This window comes from Pezoporus flaviventris, unplaced genomic scaffold (genome assembly GCF_033815535.1).
Source record: "Pezoporus flaviventris isolate CSIRO_AGI_PZ_B2104156 unplaced genomic scaffold, CSIRO_AGI_Pfla_v1 ptg000002l, whole genome shotgun sequence".
NCBI classification, from domain to species: Eukaryota; Metazoa; Chordata; class Aves; order Psittaciformes; family Psittacidae; genus Pezoporus; species Pezoporus flaviventris.
In genome coordinates, this window is record NW_026892550.1 from 71,881,977 (window position 1) to 71,907,343 (window position 25,367).

The 25,367-nt window shown below is 38.9% G+C and overlaps 1 protein-coding gene across 19 annotated transcripts in view; it reads left to right on the top strand.

Moving 5' to 3' along the window:
- CAMK2D (calcium/calmodulin dependent protein kinase II delta) overlaps positions 1–25,367 on the top strand; it is a 167,303-nt gene that overhangs the window by 121,851 nt on the left and 20,085 nt on the right. For 3 of the 19 annotated variants that reach the window (XM_061443374.1, XM_061443364.1, XM_061443400.1), the window contains exons 8-17: positions 5,236–5,319; positions 6,305–6,399; positions 6,666–6,788; positions 7,722–7,805; positions 8,522–8,564; positions 13,539–13,576; positions 15,224–15,256; positions 19,425–19,484; positions 21,024–21,065; positions 23,614–23,662. In XM_061443374.1, the coding sequence (XP_061299358.1) occupies positions 5,236–5,319; positions 6,305–6,399; positions 6,666–6,788; positions 7,722–7,805; positions 8,522–8,564; positions 13,539–13,576; positions 15,224–15,256; positions 19,425–19,484; positions 21,024–21,065; positions 23,614–23,662 (651 nt within the window). The remainder of the gene's footprint in view (positions 1–5,235; positions 5,320–6,304; positions 6,400–6,665; positions 6,789–7,721; positions 7,806–8,521; positions 8,565–13,538; positions 13,577–15,223; positions 15,257–19,424; positions 19,485–21,023; positions 21,066–23,613; positions 23,663–25,367) is intronic. The other 16 variants (XM_061443416.1, XM_061443408.1, XM_061443431.1 and 13 more) reach the window with 7 other exon arrangements.

Sequence of the window (25,367 nt, forward strand, 5' to 3'; positions counted from 1 at the left end):
CAGCTGCTTGCTCTTACTCCTTGTTGCCATATTCTCTGTATGTTCTCACCAGATGTCTCATTTGAAATTTTATTACTGAGTGTCCTGGGTTCAGCAGTAGCAGTCATGTTTCTCCTCCTTGGTAGCTGGTGCAGTGCAGTGTTTTGACTTTCGGCTCGGGAACAGAGCTGATAGAGATGTTTTGGTTTGACCAAGGACTTTGTGAGCCTCATGCTCTGCCATGGAGGAGGGGAAGCTGGGAGGAAGCAGAGACAGGACACCTGACCCAAACTGACCAAAGAGCTATTCCATACCACAGCACGTCATGCCCAGGATGTAACTGGGAGTTAGCCGGAAGGGCTGGGAGACTGCAGGGTTGGAGGAGGTATCGGTCGGAGCTTGGTCGGGCTTGGGGGGCGAGTTATCGGTCAGTGGGTGGTGAGGTGTTGTATTCTGTTCCCTTGTTATTTCCTTTATCATTATTATCATTGGTGGTAGCAGTAGTGATTTGTGTTATACCTTAGTTACTAAACTGTTCTTATCTCAACCCGTGGGAGTTGCATTCTTTTGATTCTCCTCTCCGTCCCTCCGAGAGCAGGGGGAGGGCAAGAAAGGGGGGGAAGTGAGCGAATGAATTACCTGACTGGGTTTAAACCACGACAGTTCTTTTTGGCGCCCAGCGTGGGGCACGAAGGGTTGAGATAACGACAGATCTGACTGGATTAATAGTCATTCGTCACAATGCTGATTTATTGGCTCTCAGAGTTGTTCTTGTTGATCTCACAGCTTCAGAATGTTGTAATTTACGTAGAGCCGGTATTTGCTGTGTTAGTGTTTATCAAGTGTGGGGCCTGGGCTAAGGTTCTTGTCTCACTGTGCTTTATGACAATGGCTTGTAATACGGGTGGGCTCCAGCAGCAGGGCGGGACGGACGTGGCCGTGGACTTGTACCTGGCCGTCCGGCTGCTCTTCACCGGCCTGGCCCTCACCCTACTCTCCATCTTCGTGAGGCTGCGGGGAGCCGAGGGGGAGCGGCCCCGGGAGCAGGCGGCTGTTGAAGCGGCCCGGGAGAGCGGCCCCGGGGACCAAGCGGCGGCGGGAGCGGGGCCGGAGGCCGCCAGGGGACGGCTGCCGGTGGAGGAGGCCGGGGAGGTCGAGGAGAGGAAGGAAGCGGCTGCCGAGCAGCGGGAGAAGGCGGCGGAGGAGCCCAGCCCCGCGGAGGAGCCCAGCCCCGCGACGGCCGGGAGCATTCCCCGGAAGCCGCCTGCCGAGCCCCAGGAGGATGCAGGAGACCACGCAGCATTTCCCAGCAAGGCAGAGGAGGAAGAGCTGGACTCAGGAAAAGAGAAGCAGGTGGTGGGAGAGCCGGCAAGCACAGCAGCTACACCAGCCCCAGTGACAAGTACAGCAGCATCAACTGAGAGTTCTGAAGGTTTTGAATGGCCTTTGGGTATCCTTGGGACCTGCCTGCTGATTGTGATGGGGATCAGCATGTTGGCACACACACAGGCTGTGTTCTACCCACAACCATTTTGTCTGATCTCAACAGTTAAGCAGAGTCAGGTTTGGGTCTTGTCTGGGGTTAGACAACAATATAGGGGGACCAAAAGGTTTTCTCCAAGGCTGCACAGTCATGAGTGGCAGGGTGTGTGGGACAGTATGGGCAAGTATCTAGTCCACTGGGCCCCTCCAGTGCTTTGGAAGCGTCGGAGATGGAAGGCAGCTGTATGGAGTCCCCAGCAACAAGCTGCAGAAACTGCTTAAGGGGACAGTGAATTATTTTAAGCCTGGTGGGCCCATGGCACTTCAGGCCATCAGAGCAGAGATGCAACACAGAGATGGACTCATGATCGAGGGGTGGACTTAACAATGGACACTATTGCCCAGGTTATTCACGAGTGTGAACACTGCACACAGTCTCTCCTGCTCTGGAAGACTGTTACAAGAGATGGAGCCTGACATGGACCAGATGGACTCAGCAGCTTTATAGGGACTGGTCCATGCACTAAGATAAGAGTGCACCGAGATAAGAGTGATGGTATATTGAAAATGTGGGATCTGAGCACGACATGAATGGTATGGAATAAGGGGTGGATAATGTCCTGGGTTCAGCAGTAGCAGTCATGTTTCTCCTCCTTGGTAGCTGGTGCAGTGCAGTGTTTTGACTTTCGGCTCGGGAACAGAGCTGATAGAGATGTTTTGGTTTGACCAAGGACTTTGTGAGCCTCATGCTCTGCCATGGAGGAGGGGAAGCTGGGAGGAAGCAGAGACAGGACACCTGACCCAAACTGACCAAAGAGCTATTCCATACCACAGCACGTCATGCCCAGGATGTAACTGGGAGTTAGCCGGAAGGGCTGGGAGACTGCAGGGTTGGAGGAGGTATCGGTCGGAGCTTGGTCGGGCTTGGGGGGCGAGTTATCGGTCAGTGGGTGGTGAGGTGTTGTATTCTGTTCCCTTGTTATTTCCTTTATCATTATTATCATTGGTGGTAGCAGTAGTGATTTGTGTTATACCTTAGTTACTAAACTGTTCTTATCTCAACCCGTGGGAGTTGCATTCTTTTGATTCTCCTCTCCGTCCCTCCGAGAGCAGGGGGAGGGCAAGAAAGGGGGGGAAGTGAGCGAACGAATTACCTGACTGGGTTTAAACCACGACACTGAGTCAAAGGGAGGTATGTTAACAAATAAGTACAACTTAAGACTGTTTAAACTAACATGGTTTATTATGCCATTTTAGTTTGGAATCCTTGCATTAGAAGTGTTGAGAAGGCTGTAAGTCTAGCAAGGGGATGATGAAAGCATAGGGCAGATCTTAAGAGCAGTAATCTCTTCTGTTGTGTGTTTAAGGTGCATCGATTGATGTTGTGGAATTATAGTTAACCTTCAGCCCAGGTTTGACTCCAGAGACATGCTCACCATTTATGATGTTAAGTATATATGTAGCCTTTCTGTAAGAGGGTTTTGAGACTGTAAGCTGAGTACCGTGCACTATGTAGCAGCGTGCCACTGGACTCAGCAAAGCACAGCATATGTCTTGGACCTTTGGATAGTTACTTAAGTCATATGGTGATGGGAGTACAAGGTGATGCAGTCTTTTCTGGTCACTGTACAGTCACAGTCTCCAGGTTTGTGAGTTGTTTCAGCTAAAGTAATTGCTACTGTTACCAGTGGTTTTCTGGAAGATACACAGTTGTATTGGGATCCCTCTGACTACTTACAGAATTACCTGATAAAACAGTTAACAATTTCAAGTATGTTTTTCTTTTTCCCTGAAATCATTTCTGTGTACTCTTCTGTGTTTGCTGCTTTAAACAAGTTCAGAATATATACTAAAACATAACAATTACTTCTGTTTAAACCCATCCTGTATCTTCATCAGAAGATCAAGTTAGCCAAGTACTGTATTTATTTTCAAGTGATGCATAGTAATGTTTCTGGAAATACAATAAGCTTGAAAACTGAGACAACTTTACATCCGTTTTAAAATAATCAAAAATATTAATAAAAATAAATAAAAAATAAAACTATTAATGTAGAGCACTACAGCCAAGAAGAGATACAAAATATTATCTTCAAAGCTATTTAGAACATACAATTTTCAGTTTCTCAAAAGAGCTTAAGTATGTTTTCTGTATGAGAGTACTCTAACAGTTCATAGTTCTCATATCAGGACACTGCGAAAAACCAAGCTTATTTTTCATGAAAATATTTTAGCTATGTTCTCAGTAGAATAGACATAATGTCATCCTTCGTTGCCCCCCTCCCACTCTAAACTGATTGCAAACTGCAGGGCAAAGGCTTGCTTTATCTGTAGCTGTACAATTTATACGTTATCGCCATGTCTCATAAGTTTTGTGGAATCCAGTGTGGTATTTCAGAAATGACGTGTTCCTTCATAAAAGGCACCAAATACTTACCTTTCAAGAATTCTCAAGCATTTATTTTAGGCAGAGATGCTTGAAAGAACAGACACACTAACTGAGATGGCATAGAATGTTTTTGGTCGTTTAGTTTTTATTATTTACAGAGGGGTCTATACCTAGTTTTTCCATTTCTCTTACGAGAATGCAGCAGAGATGGTAATGAATAAAGAATGAAGAACATGCAAATTTTAAAGGCTACATTGCTCCAGAGATGCTTTTTGTCAGCTTAAGGAGGTTTCCAGACGCAGGAGTGAGTTTTGCAGTGAAAAGATTAGAAGTATCTGTGCAAAATATGAACAGCAAAGGCTGAGCCCAAGTTGACGGTCTTCATCCTAGGTAATAGCCAGCTGTGCTTTTGTCAAAGCTAATCCTCAGCATCTCTGACCATGTATTTTGCAACCATCTGGAACTGGAATTGAGTTTCCACTTGTGTGTGAAGACATTTGAGCAGTGGTTTTACTTTCCTTTTTTTTTTCTTTTATTCTAAGCAAGAGGTCTCTCAATATGTAAGCATTTCTTAAATTTAGCCCTTCATGTTGTCTACTCAGAAATCTACCCTCCTCTAAGACTGAATAGGGCTCTTTACATGCTCCTTACAGTCATAATACTGTAGCTTAGCTGCCCCTCCATTTTATTAATTAGCCAGTGGAAGTACATGGTGTGCTTTAACAGTTCACAGCTGACAGCTGATAGACTCCCAGAAGTCCCATGAAAGTCTTGTTTATAATCCTCATCTTTATAGTTTGGGGCTAATTAAAAATAGCCTAAGTTAGAGTAGTGATTGAAAAAAACCAAACCTGTAGCAGTCTTTGGCATGCATTGTGTAAATTTTCTGTCTTTCAGTTAGTATCTTCAAGGGGATCACTCAGATGGATCACTCCTCCTACTTTGCTAATTTTTTACTTTGACCCTAAGCCAGATGTATTTGCATCTCACTACTTGGTGCCTCACTACAGCTTACAGTAATGCAGAAGTCGTGAAAGAAATTTCTTCAGCTACCTTGTAGTCTTTCTGGAAGCTTTCCTCTCTTGCACCGTCACCAGATCCTTAACACCGCTGTAGAACCTGGAGTGTTGGTGTAGATGGGTAACTAGCCAGCTTTTAATCTCCCCTGCTAGACAGAATGGCAGAAAAGGATGTGCCAAGTCTGCATTTGCATTCCCATTGTTGTTATTTCTAAGTGATTCACCATAAAAAGTTCACAGTGAAGCAGTTAGTGGTCAGTGGCCTGGGAAATGATGTCCTGTGTATGATGTGGGCTGAGCTGAGAATCACTTGGCTTTTGCAGAGCACTTACAGCTTTTGAGTGTAGTTGCCTTGCCTTTTGACAGGCTTTGCTGGTACTCCAGGATACCTTTCTCCAGAGGTTTTACGGAAAGATCCTTATGGAAAACCTGTGGATATGTGGGCATGTGGTAAGAAATTATTCTGCTAGACAATGTTCTGTCCACTTTAGGGTATCTTAAGGGTGAGAAATGATGTCCAGAATACATGATACTCTACATCAGAAAATATGTATTCAGTAAAATTCAGTATTAATTTTTAGAAGAGGTCGCCAAATTTTTTTGTTATTCTACCAGCTTCATTTTTTTTTATTATTATTTGTGGAGGTGTGTTATCATAGCATTCTTGGCTGTGGCTACACAGCACACTTTCAGAAAGTAATAAAACAAGCAGGTGCCTGTTGCCTAACTAGTTCAAAATCATAACAATTCATGCTTAGTTTTGGTTAACAAGCAGCCTGAAATCTGATCTGACCAGTATCCTACTACTGCAGTTTTAAACTGGGAAGCTAAATGTTTTGTTAGGTACAGGGCAATTACTTTATCATCCAGTTCTTGAAACAGCATATTTTAAGGTTCTGGCAAGTGGCAGCAACCTATCCAAGAACAATTGGTGGTTTCCTTATTTTACTTCTACCCACGCTTACTTGGATGTATTTATGAAAGCACTTTTCTTTAGTCACAGTGAATCATCTCTGCAAGACTAGCAAATGGACTTTTTCATTTCCTGTTGACCATATATTGGTAGAGATAAATTGAGATGCCCAAATTTTCTTTGCATGAGATTAGTTAAAACACAATATTGCAGACACCAGTACAAGCCATGATAAAACCAGAGGTAAAAATGCATTTTCCTAGAACATCTGTGACCACTGAAAATTATTTCTCCGGCTGTCTACGTGTGTACAGTGTCAGATACTTGTTATTCCCCTCACTCTGCAAGGAGTTTATCTTGTGAACCCTACATTTACTATTTTCTCCAGTATGAATAGGCACTATTTTTCAGTAGCTGGGTTAATACTATTAAGCCATTTGGTTTACATGGTTGTCAGGTGCAAAATGAATTTCTAGGGTTTGTTTCTTGAAATCCCTTAATACTACTGTGAATTCTCTGCAGGTGTCATTCTGTATATCCTTCTGGTGGGATATCCTCCATTCTGGGATGAAGACCAGCACAGGCTTTACCAGCAAATCAAGGCTGGTGCTTACGATGTATGTACCATTTGCTGTCTATTGAGTTATTTATAATTGTATCCCTACATAACTTTTCTAGAGTGAAAGTGAAATAAGAATTATTTCTGAAATTATTTTTGTATTGGTTATCTTTGTGAGTATACACAGTATTTATGCAATGTAGTAAGTATTGCTTTAGTAATATAAACCTTACTGGGTTGGCATAGTATCAGTGAAAATCCCGAGGTAAAAATGTGTAAAGATCGTACAAGATGACATACTCATACATACTTTTTTCTCTTCAGTTTCCCTCACCAGAATGGGATACAGTGACTCCTGAGGCAAAAGACCTTATCAATAAAATGCTTACTATCAACCCAGCAAAACGTATCACAGCATCAGAAGCACTGAAGCATCCATGGATCTGTGTAAGGAGTTTCCACAGATCTAACAGAATAATTTGGCAGACACATACTTCAGCATATAGTGAGATGTTTAGAGGATAATATTTGTTCTTACTCGTGCAGCTATGTAACTAGGGGAGCATAAAACTGTAATTATACTGATACAGTCAATAGTATCATTTATTGAAGTCTCAGCCTAGACTAAGATTTTGCAGAAATTAACTTCTTTTCATTGACTTTGTGGTGCAGTTCACTGCCAAAATTAGAACATTCTTTCTTCTAAATTCACAAAGAAAAAAACTGTGTAAGAAAGTAATATTGAGTTAGATAATGCTTTGCATCTTCATTTCCCTGTAAATATTATGATAAGCATGAAATGTAAAGGCAGAAAATTAAGGGACTTTTAAAAGGTCAGTTTTCATATAGCAAAGGCTTCCTATCTATTACTGAATCTAGGACTGCTTTCCAGTGCTCAGTACATTCTACAGTTTGACTCTGCAGTTAGACTGGGCTGATACTTTGAAATTCACAGCAAGACAAATAGCTGGTTCCCAGCTCTTTCTCATTCCAGCAGGCTGCATTATCTTACTGTTAAAACTGTGATGCAGAGGACGTTGAGGTACAGGGAAAACTCAGATAATTCAGATGCTGAATTTTCTCTGAATTATCTTATGTACCTTACCTAATATCACTAATGCTAAAGAAAAGTTCCCTTCTTGTTTTAATTTTGTGGGGTTTTCAGTCCCTGTTTCTTTCAAGGGCACTTTACACATGGTTGAGTAAAATGAGACCTTGGTTTTGTAGATGTGGAAATTTCCCAAATGTGTAGAAACCTGAACAAAGGGGTAATCAGACAGAGTAGAACTTAAAGGACTATGTGGGTTGTAATATGTATCTTGTAGAGTAAATTCAATGCTAGAGAAGTGGCGGGGTGCATTAAAATTGTTTTCTTCTCAGCAACGCTCTACTGTTGCCTCTATGATGCACAGACAAGAGACTGTAGATTGCTTGAAGAAATTCAATGCAAGAAGAAAACTGAAGGTAAGAATGAAATCTGTAAGGATTAATAGCTGATTTTGGAGAGATAAAAGGATGTTGGCTTGTGTTCTATGTGTAAAGTAAATGGTCCCTAAGCAATTTTTTTCTTGAGTATTATGTATTAAACAAACTGATACATGATCAGCCTTTGGCTCTTCATGAAAGTGAACAGAACATAGCATAATTCTGTTAAATTCAAAAGAATGACAATCAAACATCTTCGTTTATACACCTTAAAAATATTTTGTTGAAGGAAAATCTTTAAGGTTGTTCTTTCAGGTTGTCCCTTGTTTTCTCCTGACCAGACCAGACAGGGTAACTTTGCAGATGCAAACTTTTCTAGTTAGCACATTACAAATAAACTCCTCTTCCTACTCATAAAGGTATCTAAGCACATTAGTGAAATTTTATTTCATATTCAGTTATGTCTTTTGCTGATAACAACTGTGCATGTGAGTAATCATGGTCTGTGCATTACGTACTCACAACAGGTAAATATTTGCGATTGTGAGAATTGCTGATAGGTGTGTAATTAAGATTACAGTTTATGCATTCATGGCATCATACATGATAGGTAATGCACAGACAAGCTATTCTTCCAGGGTTAATGTAGTAATTGATGTAATTTGCTCATGTGTTTTCCTTTTTGTTGTGTCATGTTCACATTCAGAACTGTACACAAGTGTGATGCTAATTTGAGCAAATGTATGTGTACACAGGGGGCCATTTTGACAACTATGCTGGCTACCAGAAATTTCTCAGGTATGTTCATTGAGCTCCAGATTAATGTGGTCTTTATGTTTTGATGTCTGTGGTGATCAAGTTCTAATTAGGATTTATTAGCAGAGAAAGATATTTATTATTCAGGAGCATCTAAACATGGTGTGTCTTTAAGTTGTTTCCTTTGCAGAAGCAAACGAGAATTTAAACTATTTGGGCTTACTAGAATCTCTTGTAGATGACAGTCTTAATTTTTCAGTAAAATGTGAGTTTCTTCTCTTTGCTTTTTTAGTGTCATCTGTCAAAAGACAGTGTTTTCCTCTTTGTTTTGGTGCAGAAAAATGGCAAATTATGCATACAGCTCCACATGCATAAGTATCACCAAACAACAGTTAAAAATTTACTTATTTTCATATACTTGAAATGTCATTCCAGGATTCTGTTGTATTGTGCATTAAAAATATTAAATACACATCCGTTCTATATTGCTTTGCTAGGTAACAAGTGTAAAAAATGTAGTAAAATGAGTCCTTCTCTTCCTTCTAATGCGTAGCTGGAAATAACAAGAGGTGTTTCCTCTTTATGGAATAGTTTTGTAGTGATATCCCTCGAGATTAGATCTTTATACTAAACAAATTTTAATAGCAAAAGCTAAGATGAGTTTGCTGTTATTGTAGCTACAATTGTCCTCAATAGCAGTATTGCCAAAATTTCAGTGCTATGTTGAAATTTTCATTTTGCCATCTGAGATTTCAAGTGAATAGTGAAAAAAAGGCCAAATTCAAAACCCAGTAATTTTACATATCCCCCTACTCTGTGGTCACTATTGGAGTGTAATATAAGTTAATTTATGCACGAAAGCAGGATAGTGCTTTGGGAATAGTTGGATGATAACTGAGTCAACAAAACTAATTTACATAATCATGAATGCAAAAAACAACTTGTTCAATTTACATAGTACTTGAAATACAATTTCTTAGTTAAGTTCCTATGTTTAACACACACCTGTAACACAGAAGACTACATTTATGTAAATCATGTTGCATTAATGCCTAATGGATTGCCAGTATCTGCCAATTCATTTGAAAGGTGGGAATACTGTAGGCTGCATATCTTGTAAACATGAATTATTATTAAATTTCAAACAAATGCATCATTTCTCATCACTTTTCATAACTTTCACTGTCTGTATGTGTAAGGGTTAGTTTCAACTTTAATGAACCAAAAAAAGCTGAAGTAACTTTAAAGTAGTATTTCAGCATGAGGAATAGACAGGGGTTTTGGTTTTGATTTGGATATTTTTCACCTGCCATCTTTGTTTTACACCATAATGATCCATAGTTTTCCTTGAAGACATTTTATTTTTTCAGTTGTTTGTTGGATTTCATTGCAAAGCATGCCTTTGAAGGTCATTTGTCCATAACAATATGGCTACAAAAGTGTTTTATTTTCCTTTTGCTTTCTTTCTTTTATGTGGATTATATATTTCTTGTGAGGTAAGACCCTCAGCACGTGAAAGGAACATCTTTTCTCTTTTCTAAATCAAAATTGCTGTTTGTCCTGAACCACTTTACTTTCTACATGTTGTCACAACACCATTTCTTTTTAGTCTGCTTTTCGGCCTATTAGCACTGACTTAGGTTTTCTTTATAGCTATTGCTTGTGGTTGCAAAAACTCTTTCATTGTGGGCTTAATTTAGAATATGCTAATTGCTTTGCTACTGCAAATTCTTTGAATATTTTATTTGTATGCAGTATCTATGCTTAAAGAAAGATGCAGAAAGATGTTACCATAACTACATTCCAAGCCAAAATGTATGGAATTTGTCCTGTGACATAAAATACTGCATAATCATAGAATCATAGAATAGTTAGGGTTGGAAAGGACCTTAAGATCATCCAGTTCCAACACCCCTGCTATGGGCAGGGACACCTCACACTAAACCATGTCACCCAAGGCTCTGTCCAACCTGGCCTTGAACACCGCCAGGGATGGAGCATTCACAACTTCCCTGGGCAACCCATTCCAGTGCCTCACCACCCTAACAGGAAAGAACTTCTTCCTTACATCCAATCTAAACTTCCCCTGTTTAAGTTTTAACCTGTTACCCCTTGTCCTGTCACTACAGTCCCTAATGAAGAGTGCCTCTCCAGCATCCCTATAGTCCCCCTTCAGATACTGGAAGGCTGCTATGAGGTCGCCACACAGCCTTCTCTTCTCCGGGCTGAACAGCTCCAACTTTCTCAGCCTGTCTTCATATGGGAGGTGCTCCAGTCCCCTGATCATCTTCATGGCCCTCCTCTGGACTTGTTCCAACAGTTCCATGTCCTTTTTATGTTGAGGACACCAGAACTGCACACAATACTCCAGGTGAGGTCTCACAAGAGCAGAGCAGAGGGGCAGGATCACCTCCTTCAACCTGCTGGTCACGGTCCTTTTGATGCAGCCCAGGATACGGTTGGCTTTCTGGGTTGCAAGCGCATACTGAAGCTGGCTCATGTTCATTTTCTCATTGACTGATAACCAACACCCCCAAGTCCTTCTCCGCAGGGCTGCTCTGAATCTCTTCTCTGCCCACCCTGTAGCTGTGCCTGGGATTGCTCCCACTCAGGTGTAGGAATGGTTAAACTTCATGAGGTTGGCATCAACCCACCTCACAAGCGTGTCGAGGTCCCTCTGGATGGCATTCCTTCCCTCCAGAATATCAACCGAACCACACAGCTTGGTATCATTGGCAAACTTGCTGAGGGTGCACTCAATCCCACTGTCCATGTCACTGACAAAGATGTTGAACAAAAAATAATTAAAAAAAAAAAAAATATCCATATGAGGCACATTCCGAAGGATATGCCATAAACACAATACTTGTAGTTCTTGCTTTTGGTGCCCTCATTTTACTGGCTTTCATTTAATTGTTTACATATAACACATAATGTTTGTTAAGTATTAAAAGAATTCAAAACTTTTATGTACGGATTTAGCAAAAGGACCCGATTTGTTACAAACAGCAGCCTGTAAGAATTAGTTTATGTTTTCTCATCTTTTTCTAAGGGCTAACAGCATAAAACAGCTTTTGAAAGTAATGAAATTCTGGGTGTTTTGGCCATAGGTTTTAGAAATAGCTCCTTCCTTTCACTTTCTTGAAATGAGTTTCTGAAGTTCATGGAATGCTTCCAATATTTGTGGTAGTATAAAATGTAAGGCCATGTTGCATCAGGTCCTGTAAGCACACTTTGTAACAGGATGTGTCTATCTCAAAAATTCATGTAAACCAGTTTATTTTCAATATTAATTTACATGTTTCTGTAAATAAAAATATCCAGTAGTCCTGTTGCATAATGCAGGCATGTTTATTTCTATTATAGTTGTAAATCATGGAGCATGTGGAAATTGTAACGGCTGATGTACGTAATAATAAACTTAATTTGGAGGGCTGATATAACAATGAAATTAGAAACATCAATCTGGCTTCATTTTCCATTTTTTTTAAATGTAAACAACACAATAATAGATGTTAGTTATATCTGTACGGTTTCTGAGATGGTCTTACATTTTCTGTACTCTGGACCAGAGCTAAATTAGCACTTAATGCAGACGTAGAGGAAGAATAAGCCAGGAATACAAAAATCAAGTTTAAACTACATACTGAATAACTCCAATATCCTCAGCTAGTTTGAGTGACCTTGGGCTTGCAAGGTCCAGTTCTTTTGGTTTGGTTTGGTTTATGGTTCTCGTGTTTTTTGTTGCTTTAAAGAGCAGATGCTGATGGGAGCTTCATGTGAGGACTGTCTCCCTTTGATTATGCCAGATTTTTAGTTGCATTTCCCTTTCGAAAAGGGTTTCTACTTCTGAACAAAACAGCGTATATAGAATAGAACTTACACCCTAAGCCATGATACACTTTCTGATAGGAAGATGGGGTTGTAAACAACACTAAAACCAAAAGGTGCCAGGCTTGTTTTGTAATTTATTCTTCTTCAAGACTTGGCAGTGAGTCATGAAGACTCTACGCTTTGGTGAGTGGTTTATTTGAATTTGGTAGGTCACCCAGCTGTATTTCTGTTGTAAACTTTTCAGGTTCAGAGCTGTGATGTGCTTGTCTGCACATTAGCCCTCCAAATTTAGTTATCTGGAGTGATTCAGCCCCAGTCTTGGTGCCAGCTTTAAGTGGTGGAATTTAAAGCCTAACAGATGGGTAATGTTAAGGCAGGTGAAATTTTGCCCAACAGTCTGCACTGCTTTGGAGAAATTTGATCAGTGTCCAACCTAATTTGGGAAATAATAGGTTTTCTTCAGTAGAAGTTGAAGCAAAGCCTGCCATTTGTTCTTAATAACTCCTAGGAAGTGTTCCTCCAGAACAGCACTTTGCTAGCAAATTGTTCTTCCTTTCTTACCTGCAACATTCCTAGCCTTACGTGCATGGTGACTGTGTTGTCAAGGTGGGAAACCCCCAGGGAACCATTGCTCAGAGATGCTTATTTAAAATGAAGCTTATTTTTCATTAGCTGGAATAGACAGTATTGTACCTCACTGTGCTCTTCAGGTTGATCTGATATTAATTATTTTTATGTCACTGTCATATGAATAATATCATTAAGACACTAGTGGGCTCTACAAACACTAGGCCTAAGTTCCTGCCATCAGAATGGTAATTTTCACAGTCATATCAAACAGTCTCCATCAACAACTGTGAACACATTGCAGCTGAAAAAATGAACGTATCCAAAGCCGCTTCTTTTTCACCCATGCTGCTTCCATTTCCTCTATGCCATCCAAGAAGGTCTCTGCTTCAATAATTACAGTTAACCTACAGCTTTAATCAGTGGAAAAAGAGTTGTACAATAATCTGACGTATTCGCATCTAGAATTTATTCCTTCCTACACTCAGAGCAACAAAAGGAGGACATAAAAACTGAAAATACATCTGCAGCTGGGAGGCAGTGGGGGTCTGCTGCACAGCTGGCTAACCTCAGGGGTAACCACCTTACACTGAACTTATTTGTCTCATTTTACAGCAGCCAAGAGTTTACTGAAAAAGCCAGATGGAGTTAAGGTAGGTTAAACATGTGATATAAAATCTACTTTGTTAGTCACCACCTATCTGTAATTTCTGACAGTTTTTAGAATTAATCATTGTTATTTCTTTTCTTTTATCAAATCTATTAGTAAGTGCTTCTTACCGTATACTGAAAGTGATTGAAATTAGAAGGTAAAGCTAATAAATAAAATGAAGTAATTGAAAACCAAGCATTTTAGTAAGTGGAAAATAGAAAACTGCCAGTGAAAATGCTTTTCTTGCTATTTTAATGAAGGATGATTTTGCACTTAATGACTTGCCGTGGTTTAAACCCAGCTGGCAACCCAGAACCACACAGCCACTCGCTCACTCCCCACCTCGCTTCCTCCCCCACTTCCAGAGGGATGGGGAGGAGAACCCAGGACATGACTCAATGATGTTACTAATTAGCTTATAACTAGAAATATGGGTTTGGTGTTGGGCATGTAAGCTTTTGGGGTATCAGTGTTTATCTGCAGACCTATTGCCTCCTTGTTTCTCTTTTGAGTTTTCATTAGATTTCATGGAAGACCAAAAGTTTACTTGGTAGGCTTGGCTCCACATAAGGTGTTTCCTGCCAGATGCACTTGCTGTATTTGGCAGAACTTGAGGGGTTTTACTATATCAACAAATCAGCTCATCCTGACTAGCAGGCCTTGCTAAGAAGGGAACATTTTGGCAGCTTTCATACATGATTTAGAGCTTCTATTCTCGTATCACCAGATCCCACAGGAGGAGAGATGCTTCACAGATGAACATTCTGGATAATTATGTTGAAAAACAGCCATTAAAAAAACTATCAGCAATGAAAAGTATTTCTTTTCTCAGAGAATCCTGAAGATTAAAATAAGTGCCTCAAGTTTTCATTAGGTGGTGCAAAAGATACTCTTCTGTGCGTTGTCTGCTTACTCAGAAGCGTGTCTTTGGCCTGAGGTTTTAATTTCCTATTTAATCTGAACTTTTTATTTTAACAAAATGTTGTATATCTAAATACCAGATTCATAGTATATTTTTTCCTGTTCTCCCACATATGCATGCTTCTCCTAGTAAAAAAAAAATAATCATGAGACTGATTTGAAATGAAGTTAGTACACTACCATTTTAATGCTTCTCACTGCCAAGTAGTGGATAACCTAGTTATATGGAGAAGCATACATTCGGTACTGTGCTCTCATTCATATGGAAAACCCTTAACCTGTTTTGTTATGGAATATATAAGTTTTATGTACTCCATCTGATGAGCTTTTCCTTTTCAAATATCATTCCTCCTACAGGTCTACAATGGTATTTGTTATAGCTTATATATATGTGGAAAAAAAAAACTGTTGCCAAAATTTTGCCTATATTACACTTGTTGGGGTTTGATATTTTGGTTTTCAGCATATGTTATATGTCTGCTGTTTGTCTACATGGTCAGGTGGAGCAAAGGAAGTAAATTTACATCTGGGGAAGTCTTATTTTTATCATTTCTGTTACTGAGATACTATGTACTCCATATCATTTTCCCACCCCTACAGCCTAAGCTGTCTTTTTCATAAAAGAAAAAAAGCCGAAACAGAAATATACTGTATTCCATGCATTGAAACTTCAAATCCAACCAGTCACATTTTCTTCTTTTCCTTTCTCTCTGACTGGTCAATTCAGAAAAGGAAGTCCAGTTCGAGTGTTCAGATGATGGTGAGGATCTTTATCAACAGATTTTTTAACTCCTGTGAAATGTTCACACCTGGAAATCAAACAGTTGCATTTTGTTTGGTTAACATTCTTTGAGAAGCTGCAAGACTTGAAAGTACAACCTTGTGAATTTTAAGCCTGCAGTTGCTATATGCCATCCACAGTGAATTGTTCTGCAGTTCTTTCAAGAATGTTTTCATATTTTTTTTTAACCTGGGGACATATGAAAACAAAAAAGTAGATGTAACGTTGGCCAATGCAGCTGTCCTTAGTTAAAATAGTAACAAAATAGTATCCTTGTAACAGCCTTCTTCAAAATCTCCTTATTTTAAAAGTTAATGATATTAATATCATAAAATATAACACAAACCCCATCACACAGTGAAATAGTACCACTTTAATTGAGCCATTCTAGGGCAAGATGCTAAATGCTCAGGAGTAAAAAGAAAAACAATTTCCCAGTCTTTCCATACTAGTTTCCCAGCTATCTTCCTTTACAGCTCAGGCTCTGTCGCTGACAGTCAGTCTCAGTAACTTGTCTTCCTCCTCAACCTACTCTACAGTCTTGTGTTTCATTTGTCCTCTGTGATACCACCCAGCAGCTTCGTCTACTTCCATTTATTATGGGTTTGAATCTGACTTGTGAGATGTTTGTGATGATCAACGCTGATGTCCCAGCCATCTTCTGTTCCTGCTGCCTGTAGGGAGAAGGCAAATATCCCTCATCCACACCTGCCCCTGGGGACTACAGGTTGCCTTGAAAAGCAAAAATTGCTGGTCAGGTCTGCACAGACATGCAGTTAGAGAGGTCTGTTCTTCAAGTGAACACAGACTTTCAGTGGCAGAGAATCACTGGCAGCAGTGTCCAAGTAAGGGTCACCAGAAAGGTACAGTGAGGATATTTCTGATATTCCAGATGTGAAGTGTGCTTTAACGTTTTGTTACAGAAGTACCATGCAAAAGATTAAGTCCCAGGATACAGGTTTTGTTTCTTAAAATATTTTTATATTATATGATATTGGTAAAGACCAGTAATGATTACCATTACCAATATCATTATATGATGTTTGTAATGACAGTCATGCCCAGCTGTTTGGAGGGTTTGTGTGTGTCTGCCCTGTCCTACTGTCAGACCTAAGAGAGTGGCCTTTTACAAGCCATTCATTAGTATAAATGTTCTCCTTCCTAGCAACATGTAGAATTGAGCACAATTCAGCCTTAAAATAACTGTTACATGTGAAAAATGTTACTTATTTTGGAATCATTTCCATTTGCTTTTAAAAATATATACAAAATACAACCCCATGTGTTCATATAGTTATAGAAGCTCTTGTGTATATTCTGTGAGGGAGAGAAAGTGTACAGACTTACTCTCTCAAGTTTTGAGGGGTTTTACCAAGTTCCATTTACTCAGAAATACTTTGTACTTTTACAAATGAATACTGTATTCTCAATATCTAAGAAGGCTTGAATGTATTTCCTGCAGTTTTCAGCAGCAGCTGTAATAGATACTGTTTATTTTTATAGGACTTTCACCAAGGGAGTATTGACCTAAGCCTGCTCTCCTTACTCAGGCAAAATTGGAATTGAAATTTGATTAACCTACTTCCATTATGTATTCAACAACAGGCATTTGTCTGGCATATCACTCCCTTTTTTTTTGTATTAAGCTACTACTAAAGACAACTGTATGAAATCTGGTGAAATCTTCATTTCCTGCCTCATGTTTTTGCTTTGTGTCTCTCAGCCTTTTGTTAGGGCCTTTTTAGTCATAGTCTCTTGATGACTACACTCTCATAAAAGTAGGAACTTGTAGTTATACAGGTTGATATGTGATTTTTCTCTTTGTTTTGGAAGGTTTAGTATGCTGTTGAGCAGCACTGTATGTGTTCTCAACTATTCCACAATTCTCCTGTAGAACTTGTTCGTTGAAGTGGTTGGAGCTTTTTCTGAAATTTTTTCCTGAGTAAGGAGGTCAGGTTTTGCCATCTCACAGTCCCATAAATATCAAAGCAAGTTAGTTGATATATAAAATATTTTCTAATACTTGTCTGCCCACAAATTACTTTGGGCATAAAGGTATTTATTCTGACCTGTCTTGGTTCAGACACCGCTGCAATTTACGGCTGTAATTGTGACAATAACTGGGCCAAAGTGGGTTTTAAACTGAACACTTGGAATTCAGTGATGACTCATATTTTCTCTTAATGACAGTTTCTGTAGAAAGACCATTGTGAAAAGAATAACTATTTCTCATCCTCCTGTTACAAAGCACCATGAACTTTGATTTTAAATCAAAGAAAAATGTTTTCATTCTGCATGGGAAAATGGTTCCTATCACAAATACTACTACATAATGTTTAGTTTCAAAAGTGTTCCCTGATACTGTACCCTGATATAAAGCAAGACTGCTTTATATTCTTCAAAGCCAGTTAAATGCTGGTTAAAATAAGGATATTGGCAGTCTGTGATTAATTAATGCAAATCCTGACATATCCTGATCTCATCATATCCTAAGTAAGATTCTGTTCAGTTCCAGACTTAATTCCTGTAATCGACAAGTCAGCTGCCACACCTGTACCAAAGTAGAATAATCCCCCAAATCTGATGAGGACATGAAGTTGAGTGAGTTTGCCCCATGGTGCTAACTTCTGAAGGCTCGAATTTAGCAAAGCCCTTGGTGCAGAGCAAACTCAGATGATGAGAAGCTGTTTACTTCAGCTGAAACTACAGAGTCACTGGGAGGATTAAATCAAAAGATGTTTTATGCACAGCTGAGTTTGGTCCCTGTCTTAGGACTTCCCCTTTCTTTATGCTTTTTCATCTAGGCAACTTAACTTATTGCCATTTTTAAATTAGTTTAGAAAGGCTTTTATTTTATAAGAAAAAATATCCAATTTTGACCCTAAAAATTCTAGGGTTTGTTTCTTTAAATGAAGAGATTAATTGCATTTTTTTACAAAAAATCCATTAACAGAACAATTTTGGGTATTTTTCCTTTGTTTGACACATTTGTCACTAAGTTCTGTGACTAGAACATTCAGTAAAAACTTTTTTTTTTAATCAAAGTCTTTCCAGACACTATATACCTATACACCCAGTTCTGCATGTCACTTTGGACTGCTATGGTTAGAATTTGACATGACCAAAATGTACTTTTTCTAATTATTGTTAAAGGAAAAAAATGCGTACTTCAGACTAGTTTTACTATACTTTAACTTTGCTTCATAGCGCATGTAAAATTGGCTTGGTACGTTATTTTTAGTATTTCTGTTCTTTTCATGCCATGCTGTTTATGAAAGCTGACTCTTAAAAGTGGATTTAAAGAATCGGATACATTTAAACCTATTGCTGAATAGCTTAATTTGGATTAAAATTTTGTATAAGTAAAGCTGTAATACTATGCTAAGCTTAAGAATTAACACGATGACCTACATGTAAACTTAAGCAGATATGTACTGATTTGTGGAGTAAGAATGTGATATATATATACACAATACTATAGTGTGACTATAGGTTATAGTATCAAAATTGAACGGCTGATACGCCATTACTGCAGGATTCTTGAGACTGCAAGTAATCACAGCAGCCCATTAGTTTTTTCTAAAATAACACCAAAAAAGCTAAAGGGGCACCAGTCTCTTTCTAGCTTTAGTTGTATTGTGCATATCTGGAATCAGCTGTATTTATTCAGATCTGTTCCCAGAAGCCCATAGGACCAATCTATAGATATCTGAAGAGCTATGGGTAATGAAATAGGTGATAGGTAATCAGAAATAAAGAACAACTGGGTGCAATTTATTTAATACTGTTGCATGTCAAGAAATCACAATGGCTATTGAGGACTTTCTTCAAACCCCTATTAATTCTTTATTCTTCTTACATATGCTTAGCTGCTACTTAAAGGCTCCTTTAAGTGTCACAGCTGAAGTCATCTTCTATAGACCTTCATATACTGCACCTGAAAACCCATAGCTAGCATGTTTGGAGGAGCTGCAGCTAGCTATAGGATCTATTGTTAGCGTTCTTTCAAGTTCATAAATTCATCTTTCTGTGATTCTTTATTTCCATATCTATATCTGTATATAGATGGTCTATACAGTGAGATACAGATACAGTGCCTACTGTGAGTTCTAAGGCCTGTCTGTTTCTATTTTCTGCATATCTACAGATAAACAACAAAACGAACGTGGTAACCAGCCCCAAGGAAAATATTCCTACCCCGGCGCTGGTATACCTTCTCATGCTATCTTGAAGTTTTTGACTGTCTTCTGTTTGTTCTTCTTTCTTTTTTGCTTTTTCATGCATTTACTCTTGTTTGCTTTCTAAAAACAGGTTTTGGAAAAACTTTTTGTTTGAATTATTCTTTGTTTTGTGAGGAAGTCCATTCGAGCGTGTTTATCGATAGAAAATGTTACATGAAAGCTGGATGTGGTACAGTCGTAGCATTTGTAACTGTACTTGAATTTTTTGCATGCTGTTCCAGAGAGTAGAATGTGCTTTGTGTTGCTCTTAGTTATTTGCCTGATGACTGTTTCCATCTTTTTAATGCTAACCTTTTGCACCAAAAAAAAAACCAAACAAACGAAAAAAAAAAAAATAACCCTCTGTTATTTTACTCTGCTTTGTATTAGTGTGAGTATCAAGGAAAGCTAACCGGACTATTGTTAGGCTACCATAAAATAGACCTTATTCAGATTTTCATTCCACATTTCCTAAAACACAGCAGGACTTTGCAGGTCTTCACTGGGATCAAGAGGCATCTAGTGCTAAACTTTTTCTGATTGTTTCTCTTACATTTAAAGCTGCAGGAGACATAAGTCATTAATAAGCTCTGTTAGGAATATATTACTAATGGAGTGCTGTTCATGAATGCTTCCATTGCAGTCTTGCTTTTATTAGTAGCTCCCATTTCTTAGGCATACATGCTTCACAGGACTCACAAATATGCCAGTAAGTAACACTTGTGAGGTGGTATTTCCTGTGTGCCTCCATGTATAGATTTGAAAAGGTGGGTAGTTTTCCTCCTGATTTTTTTTTTGCACAACTGGCATTGCTAAGCAAGTTCTGAGGACCAGTTAACAGGTTTCATGCTTGAATATAAGGCAGTCTGTTTCCAGACATAGCCACACACAATAATCCATGCTGAAAGTATGCTGCTTAACTGCCATTTCAAAGATTATTTCATCTTTTTTTTTTTTTTAATTTTAAGAGAAGAGGATTTGGGAACACTTTATAATGATGCAAAGATCTCTCATGTATTTTCATGCTGCTCTCCTGGGGCAGCAACTGGTATTAATCTCCATCTTCCAAAACATGGAGGTAGTCAACACATCCTTAATCCGTATTGATTCATCTGTATTTTTATTTGGTCACTTAATACTAATGCAAGCAAACATGCTTCAAGAAAAGGGGTGATTTCTGGCCTTGTCTTGCCTGGCTCCAAGAGGAAAATGTGTAAAGCATTTAGTATGCCCTTATGCAAAGAGAGCCTCTGCAGATCTCCAGAGCTTCAAAGCCCTGTTTACATTGGTCGTGAATAAGGTCTCTGCATGCTGCTGCATTAGGCAAGATGATCTTTTTTTGCTGGCTTGCTGTTGAGGAAATCTATTTGAGACATCCAGTTTCACCATCTGGCAACAGTTAACATTTGCTTTAGCTCTTGTCAGTGTTCGGCATTTGTGAGCTGGCTCTTCTTGCACTCCCTCACACTAACAAGAATGTATTTACCAATGGGTACTCTTTTTCTCTTTATTTTGTTCTTGCTTAGGAGCCCCAAACTACAGTAATCCACAACCCTGATGGAAATAAGGTATTCAGAAAGAATCAACTCCATCTTGCTTTTCCACACCTCACATTTCACCCACTATTCCACAGGAAAATAGGGCTGTTCCAGGAGTTTATCAAGAAAAATCTCATTCCTGCATTTGTTACACCTGTTGTCTCTTGAGCCTGTCCTGATCCGTGTTCATCTGCTTCATGTGTCCTGCTGATTGCTGAGCTTCTGTAGCTCTTGGGGAGTCAGTAGCAATTGGCAGTGTGTAGTACCCTGTGCAGCTGGGCTCCGGGACCACCTCATCTCTCCCATTTCAGCCAAAAATGCTGCAGCCTAAGTAAAACCAAAGAACGCTCTTCTCAGAGTGTGGTGAGATCATACTGATGAGTTCTGTATGTGCAGTTGTCACCTTAGATAAAGATGTCATTTCAGTTTATCCCATCTGCTGTTTCTCAGCATGCTTGTACACCCATGTTGTGATGTGTCTTTCACACAGGACTTTGGTTTTCTTCGATAACATCACTGAGTAGTTCCAAAAAAATTTTAACATTTCAAGTGACAAAGAGGTCTTTCGATTTTTATACGTTTTCTTCATACTCTTTTCTTTTTCTTGTGTATTGTGACATTTACGTTTGGCAGCTGATTCCTAAAACATGTTTTGTTTTGTTTTTTGCATGCATGGACTTGAAAAGGGCCAGGAAATACCATCATTTACATATAACACATGTTCCTAGGTTTCCTGGAATGAATTTGCTCTTCAACAAAAATTTCACTGTTTAGTGTTGACTTAAGGAATTGACATTTCATTGGCTAGTCTTAACTACTTGTGATTATTTCATACGAGGAGGATAGAATCTGAGTGAAACAATAATGCATGCAGACATTTCTCAAGCATGAAAGTGCCGATGGTGTGTATTGTGCTTGTGTATCCCCTTCCTCTATGTACCTCACATCTGTCGAACACACAAGCTTTTTTTTACTACTTCTTCAGCTCCTCACGTTTAAACTCACGGTCCCAAGACAGCCTGTGTTTGAACACTAGTCTGACCTTTATCGCTGAAGTCCACTGAAGACTAGAAAACCCTGATAAAGTATTGGCATGACTAGATCTACCTGACTTAATTGTACAATCATAGCAATTAAGATACTCGGAGCCCCAAAAGGTCACAGAAAACAAGCAAACCACTTAATACAGAGAGTTACTCCTAAATTTGAAAGATTTATCATTGTAGTATGGCAACTGGAGTGGATGCATCAGTATTAGAGGCTACATCTGCCATGTGAGCTTGTGCATGGTGTTTACAGCTTGTATCTGTGTGGGGTTTTTATTTACTTACAAGTACTTAACCTATATTTTAAGTGATAGAGCATGATACACCTGTGCAGAGTGGAGCATCTTAACACCAGCCAGTTCAGGAAAAGCATGGCAACTTGTTCAGTTTTGTTTGTGTGTGCATTAATTCATGTAGTTTTATTTGTGGATGCACATACATTTTTATTTTTAAAGGTCTGAGTAATGCATTAGTCATTTTGAACATTCCTTCAGCTCAGCCTTGTGAGGACACAGTAAATAAAGGGCACTGTCAGATTTACCTTTTATTACTTAATTGTAAAATCCTTTCAAAAATTAAATACAATACTAGCCCTGTCTTCTATCTCTCAAATAAAAACGGACCAGGTAATGCTTTTTGCTGTTGAGCTGTGAACTGAAAAAATAAGAAAAAGAAATTTATTCTGCTTTTCAAGAAAATACAGATATAAAAGCCCCCAGTTTATAAGCTCTCCAAATTTCTGAACCCACTTACCTGTTAGATTTGACAGTGCCCTGCTGGATTTGCCTGTAGTATTTCATGTTTCTGGTAATCTGTGAAAGATTGAGGTACAGTATCCTTGCCTTTTTAACAGTCTGGTGGCTTAAGTACAAGCTGTCCGATAATGAGTCATTCCTCTGCATGACTGGTTGTCTCAAGAATACTACTGCAAAGATACCTAAGTTTGTCAAAGTTGTTATGTAGTTATCAATTCTCCATCTCCTTCAAAAGTTTCTAATCACAGAACCAGTACGAAAATGACAGACTCTGGTCTGATATCCTTAAAATCACTGGGAGACTTTGTTTTAATATGTGTTGCTAAGTCATATGAGCAGAAAAACATCTGTAAATCATAGCATGCAGAAGTCTGCATGTTTAAAAGTTGGAATGGAATGACTTACTTTGCACAGTTGGTTTAATCACTAAGCTTAAATGGCAAGCACTCCTTCTTGGCTGAGGTAATTCATGTAACATTTCATACAGACTTTGTGCAGTTGGGTGTTACAGAAAAAAAGTTTCCTTCACATTCCTGTGAAGTAAATGCATTAAACAGCAGGAAATGTATTTATGTTCCCTATTGTAGAGACTAGCAGTGTTTGACATCGGTTTCAGCTGGAGATGTCTTTAATCAATGTGTGACCATTTGTTTGTGAATTACATCCCACCCTGCTTCAAGGCTTTGCATGATACCTGTAACTAACTGTAATTTTCAAGGGCACGCAAGTGAGGCTTGGCTTGTTTTATACATTCCACTGATACTTACTTCTCAACAGGAGTCAACAGAGAGTTCCAATACAACCATTGAAGATGAGGATGTGAAAGGTATGATTTTAAGCTTTGAAACATTTGGAGAAGCCATACCATGAGTTCTGTGAATGTATTTTTTTAGGTCATTAAACACAGAAACTCCGAATGAATCATAGGAGAAAATACAATTTTCCTTGTTTAAAAGAAGTTACTTTTATGCTCCTCTGTGTTACTTCTGACGTGTTTCAGACTTAACTTTTGACTTTTCATTTCCCATTTGCCATGATGTTTTGGCAAACACCATTTGCCATGATGTTTTGGAATGAAAAATATAAAGTTACCGCTTATTAACTAAGATACGAGTTCCAGTAAAAATAGTAGTAGAATAAAAATGTGTAAGTCTGTGCTTTGTAACTCTTACTTAATGTACTTTTAGCATACATTTCTGTTCTGGGTTTGCCTTTTTTCATGTCACTATTTGCATTTTTATTCTGTTCAGATGCCAGTGTTTTTTCACTTTTTTGTTCTGTCATACACATATTTTAATCTTCTCTTAAAAACTTTTTTTTTTTAAATAAAATTGTGTAACTTCACAGATACTGCTCTTGTTTTCATTTTCCCCCTCTGTATATTATACTGTGATGTTACACATACTTCAGTAACATTGTGTTTTAAAACAAAGGGCTTTAAAAAAAATGTGTTAGGTTTGTGTATCTCTGGGTCACAGAAAAGACTCAATTTCAGCATCAAAAGAATAACATTATAGATATACACAAGCCAGAGGTGATAGTAAATACAAAATGTGGAGAATGGAAAACAGAATTATTGGGAAACCATTGAAATAATGGGGCTTGCTATATGTTGGAAGTATAATGCCTAAGTCACCATTAACAGTGTGTATGCAAAAGGTTGTGCCCAAAAACACAGGCCTGAACCGGTTAAAGAGCTTCACTGGCTTCTGAAGAGCACGGGGGCATTGTCAACTTTAAAGAGATTCAAACATAGTTAGAATTGTATCAAAAGTACCTAGTGCTTAGTTTCTGACTACAGGTGATGTGCATGTTTGATAAAAATACCAGTATTGCCAGGGTGATGAACTGGTAGTGCAAACATGAAAGCACTGTGTGATGGTAGCAGCTGTCCAAGCATTTCAGGGTTGAAAATGCAGCTTTTATGTTATGCTGCATGAGATTCTTCAGGCATTTATATCAAGGCACCTTAGCTCAGGCTTGCACAGGGCAGGGCCTGTGGCAGGGCCCAGCCAATGGTTTGTGCTGCTGCTCCTGGAAAGCCCAAGGAGCTCAGCTGGGCTAATACCCACGGTCTGCTGCACTGCAGTAATTCCCTCTGCTTTGGCATACTTGGTGTTCTCTGCATGGAGAGAAGATATTTCTATCCACTGCTAGTAGCAATGTAGCTGTAAATTGTGACTTACAGTACTGTAGGAGCTGCATTTAGCTCTAATTTGGTCTCCGATGTTTCAGTGACTTATTTCACCTCCACTTAAGCAGTCTTCTTGCATTAACAACCAGTTCCCACTAACTTTAAATAACAACCTAATGATAATGATTCGAGGGAATGCAAAGTAATGCCTTGGAGGACAGTTGCAGGTATCTGGGGCTGATGCAGAGGAAAATACAGTGTTATTTACCCTTATTCATAACACCTTGTATTTTCTCCCTTCAAACAATTATGTGTAGTTTAGACACTAATCTCATTAAATGAATATTTTAATTATAGAGCCTCTGTGTGACAATATAACATGATGTTATAATGGTAG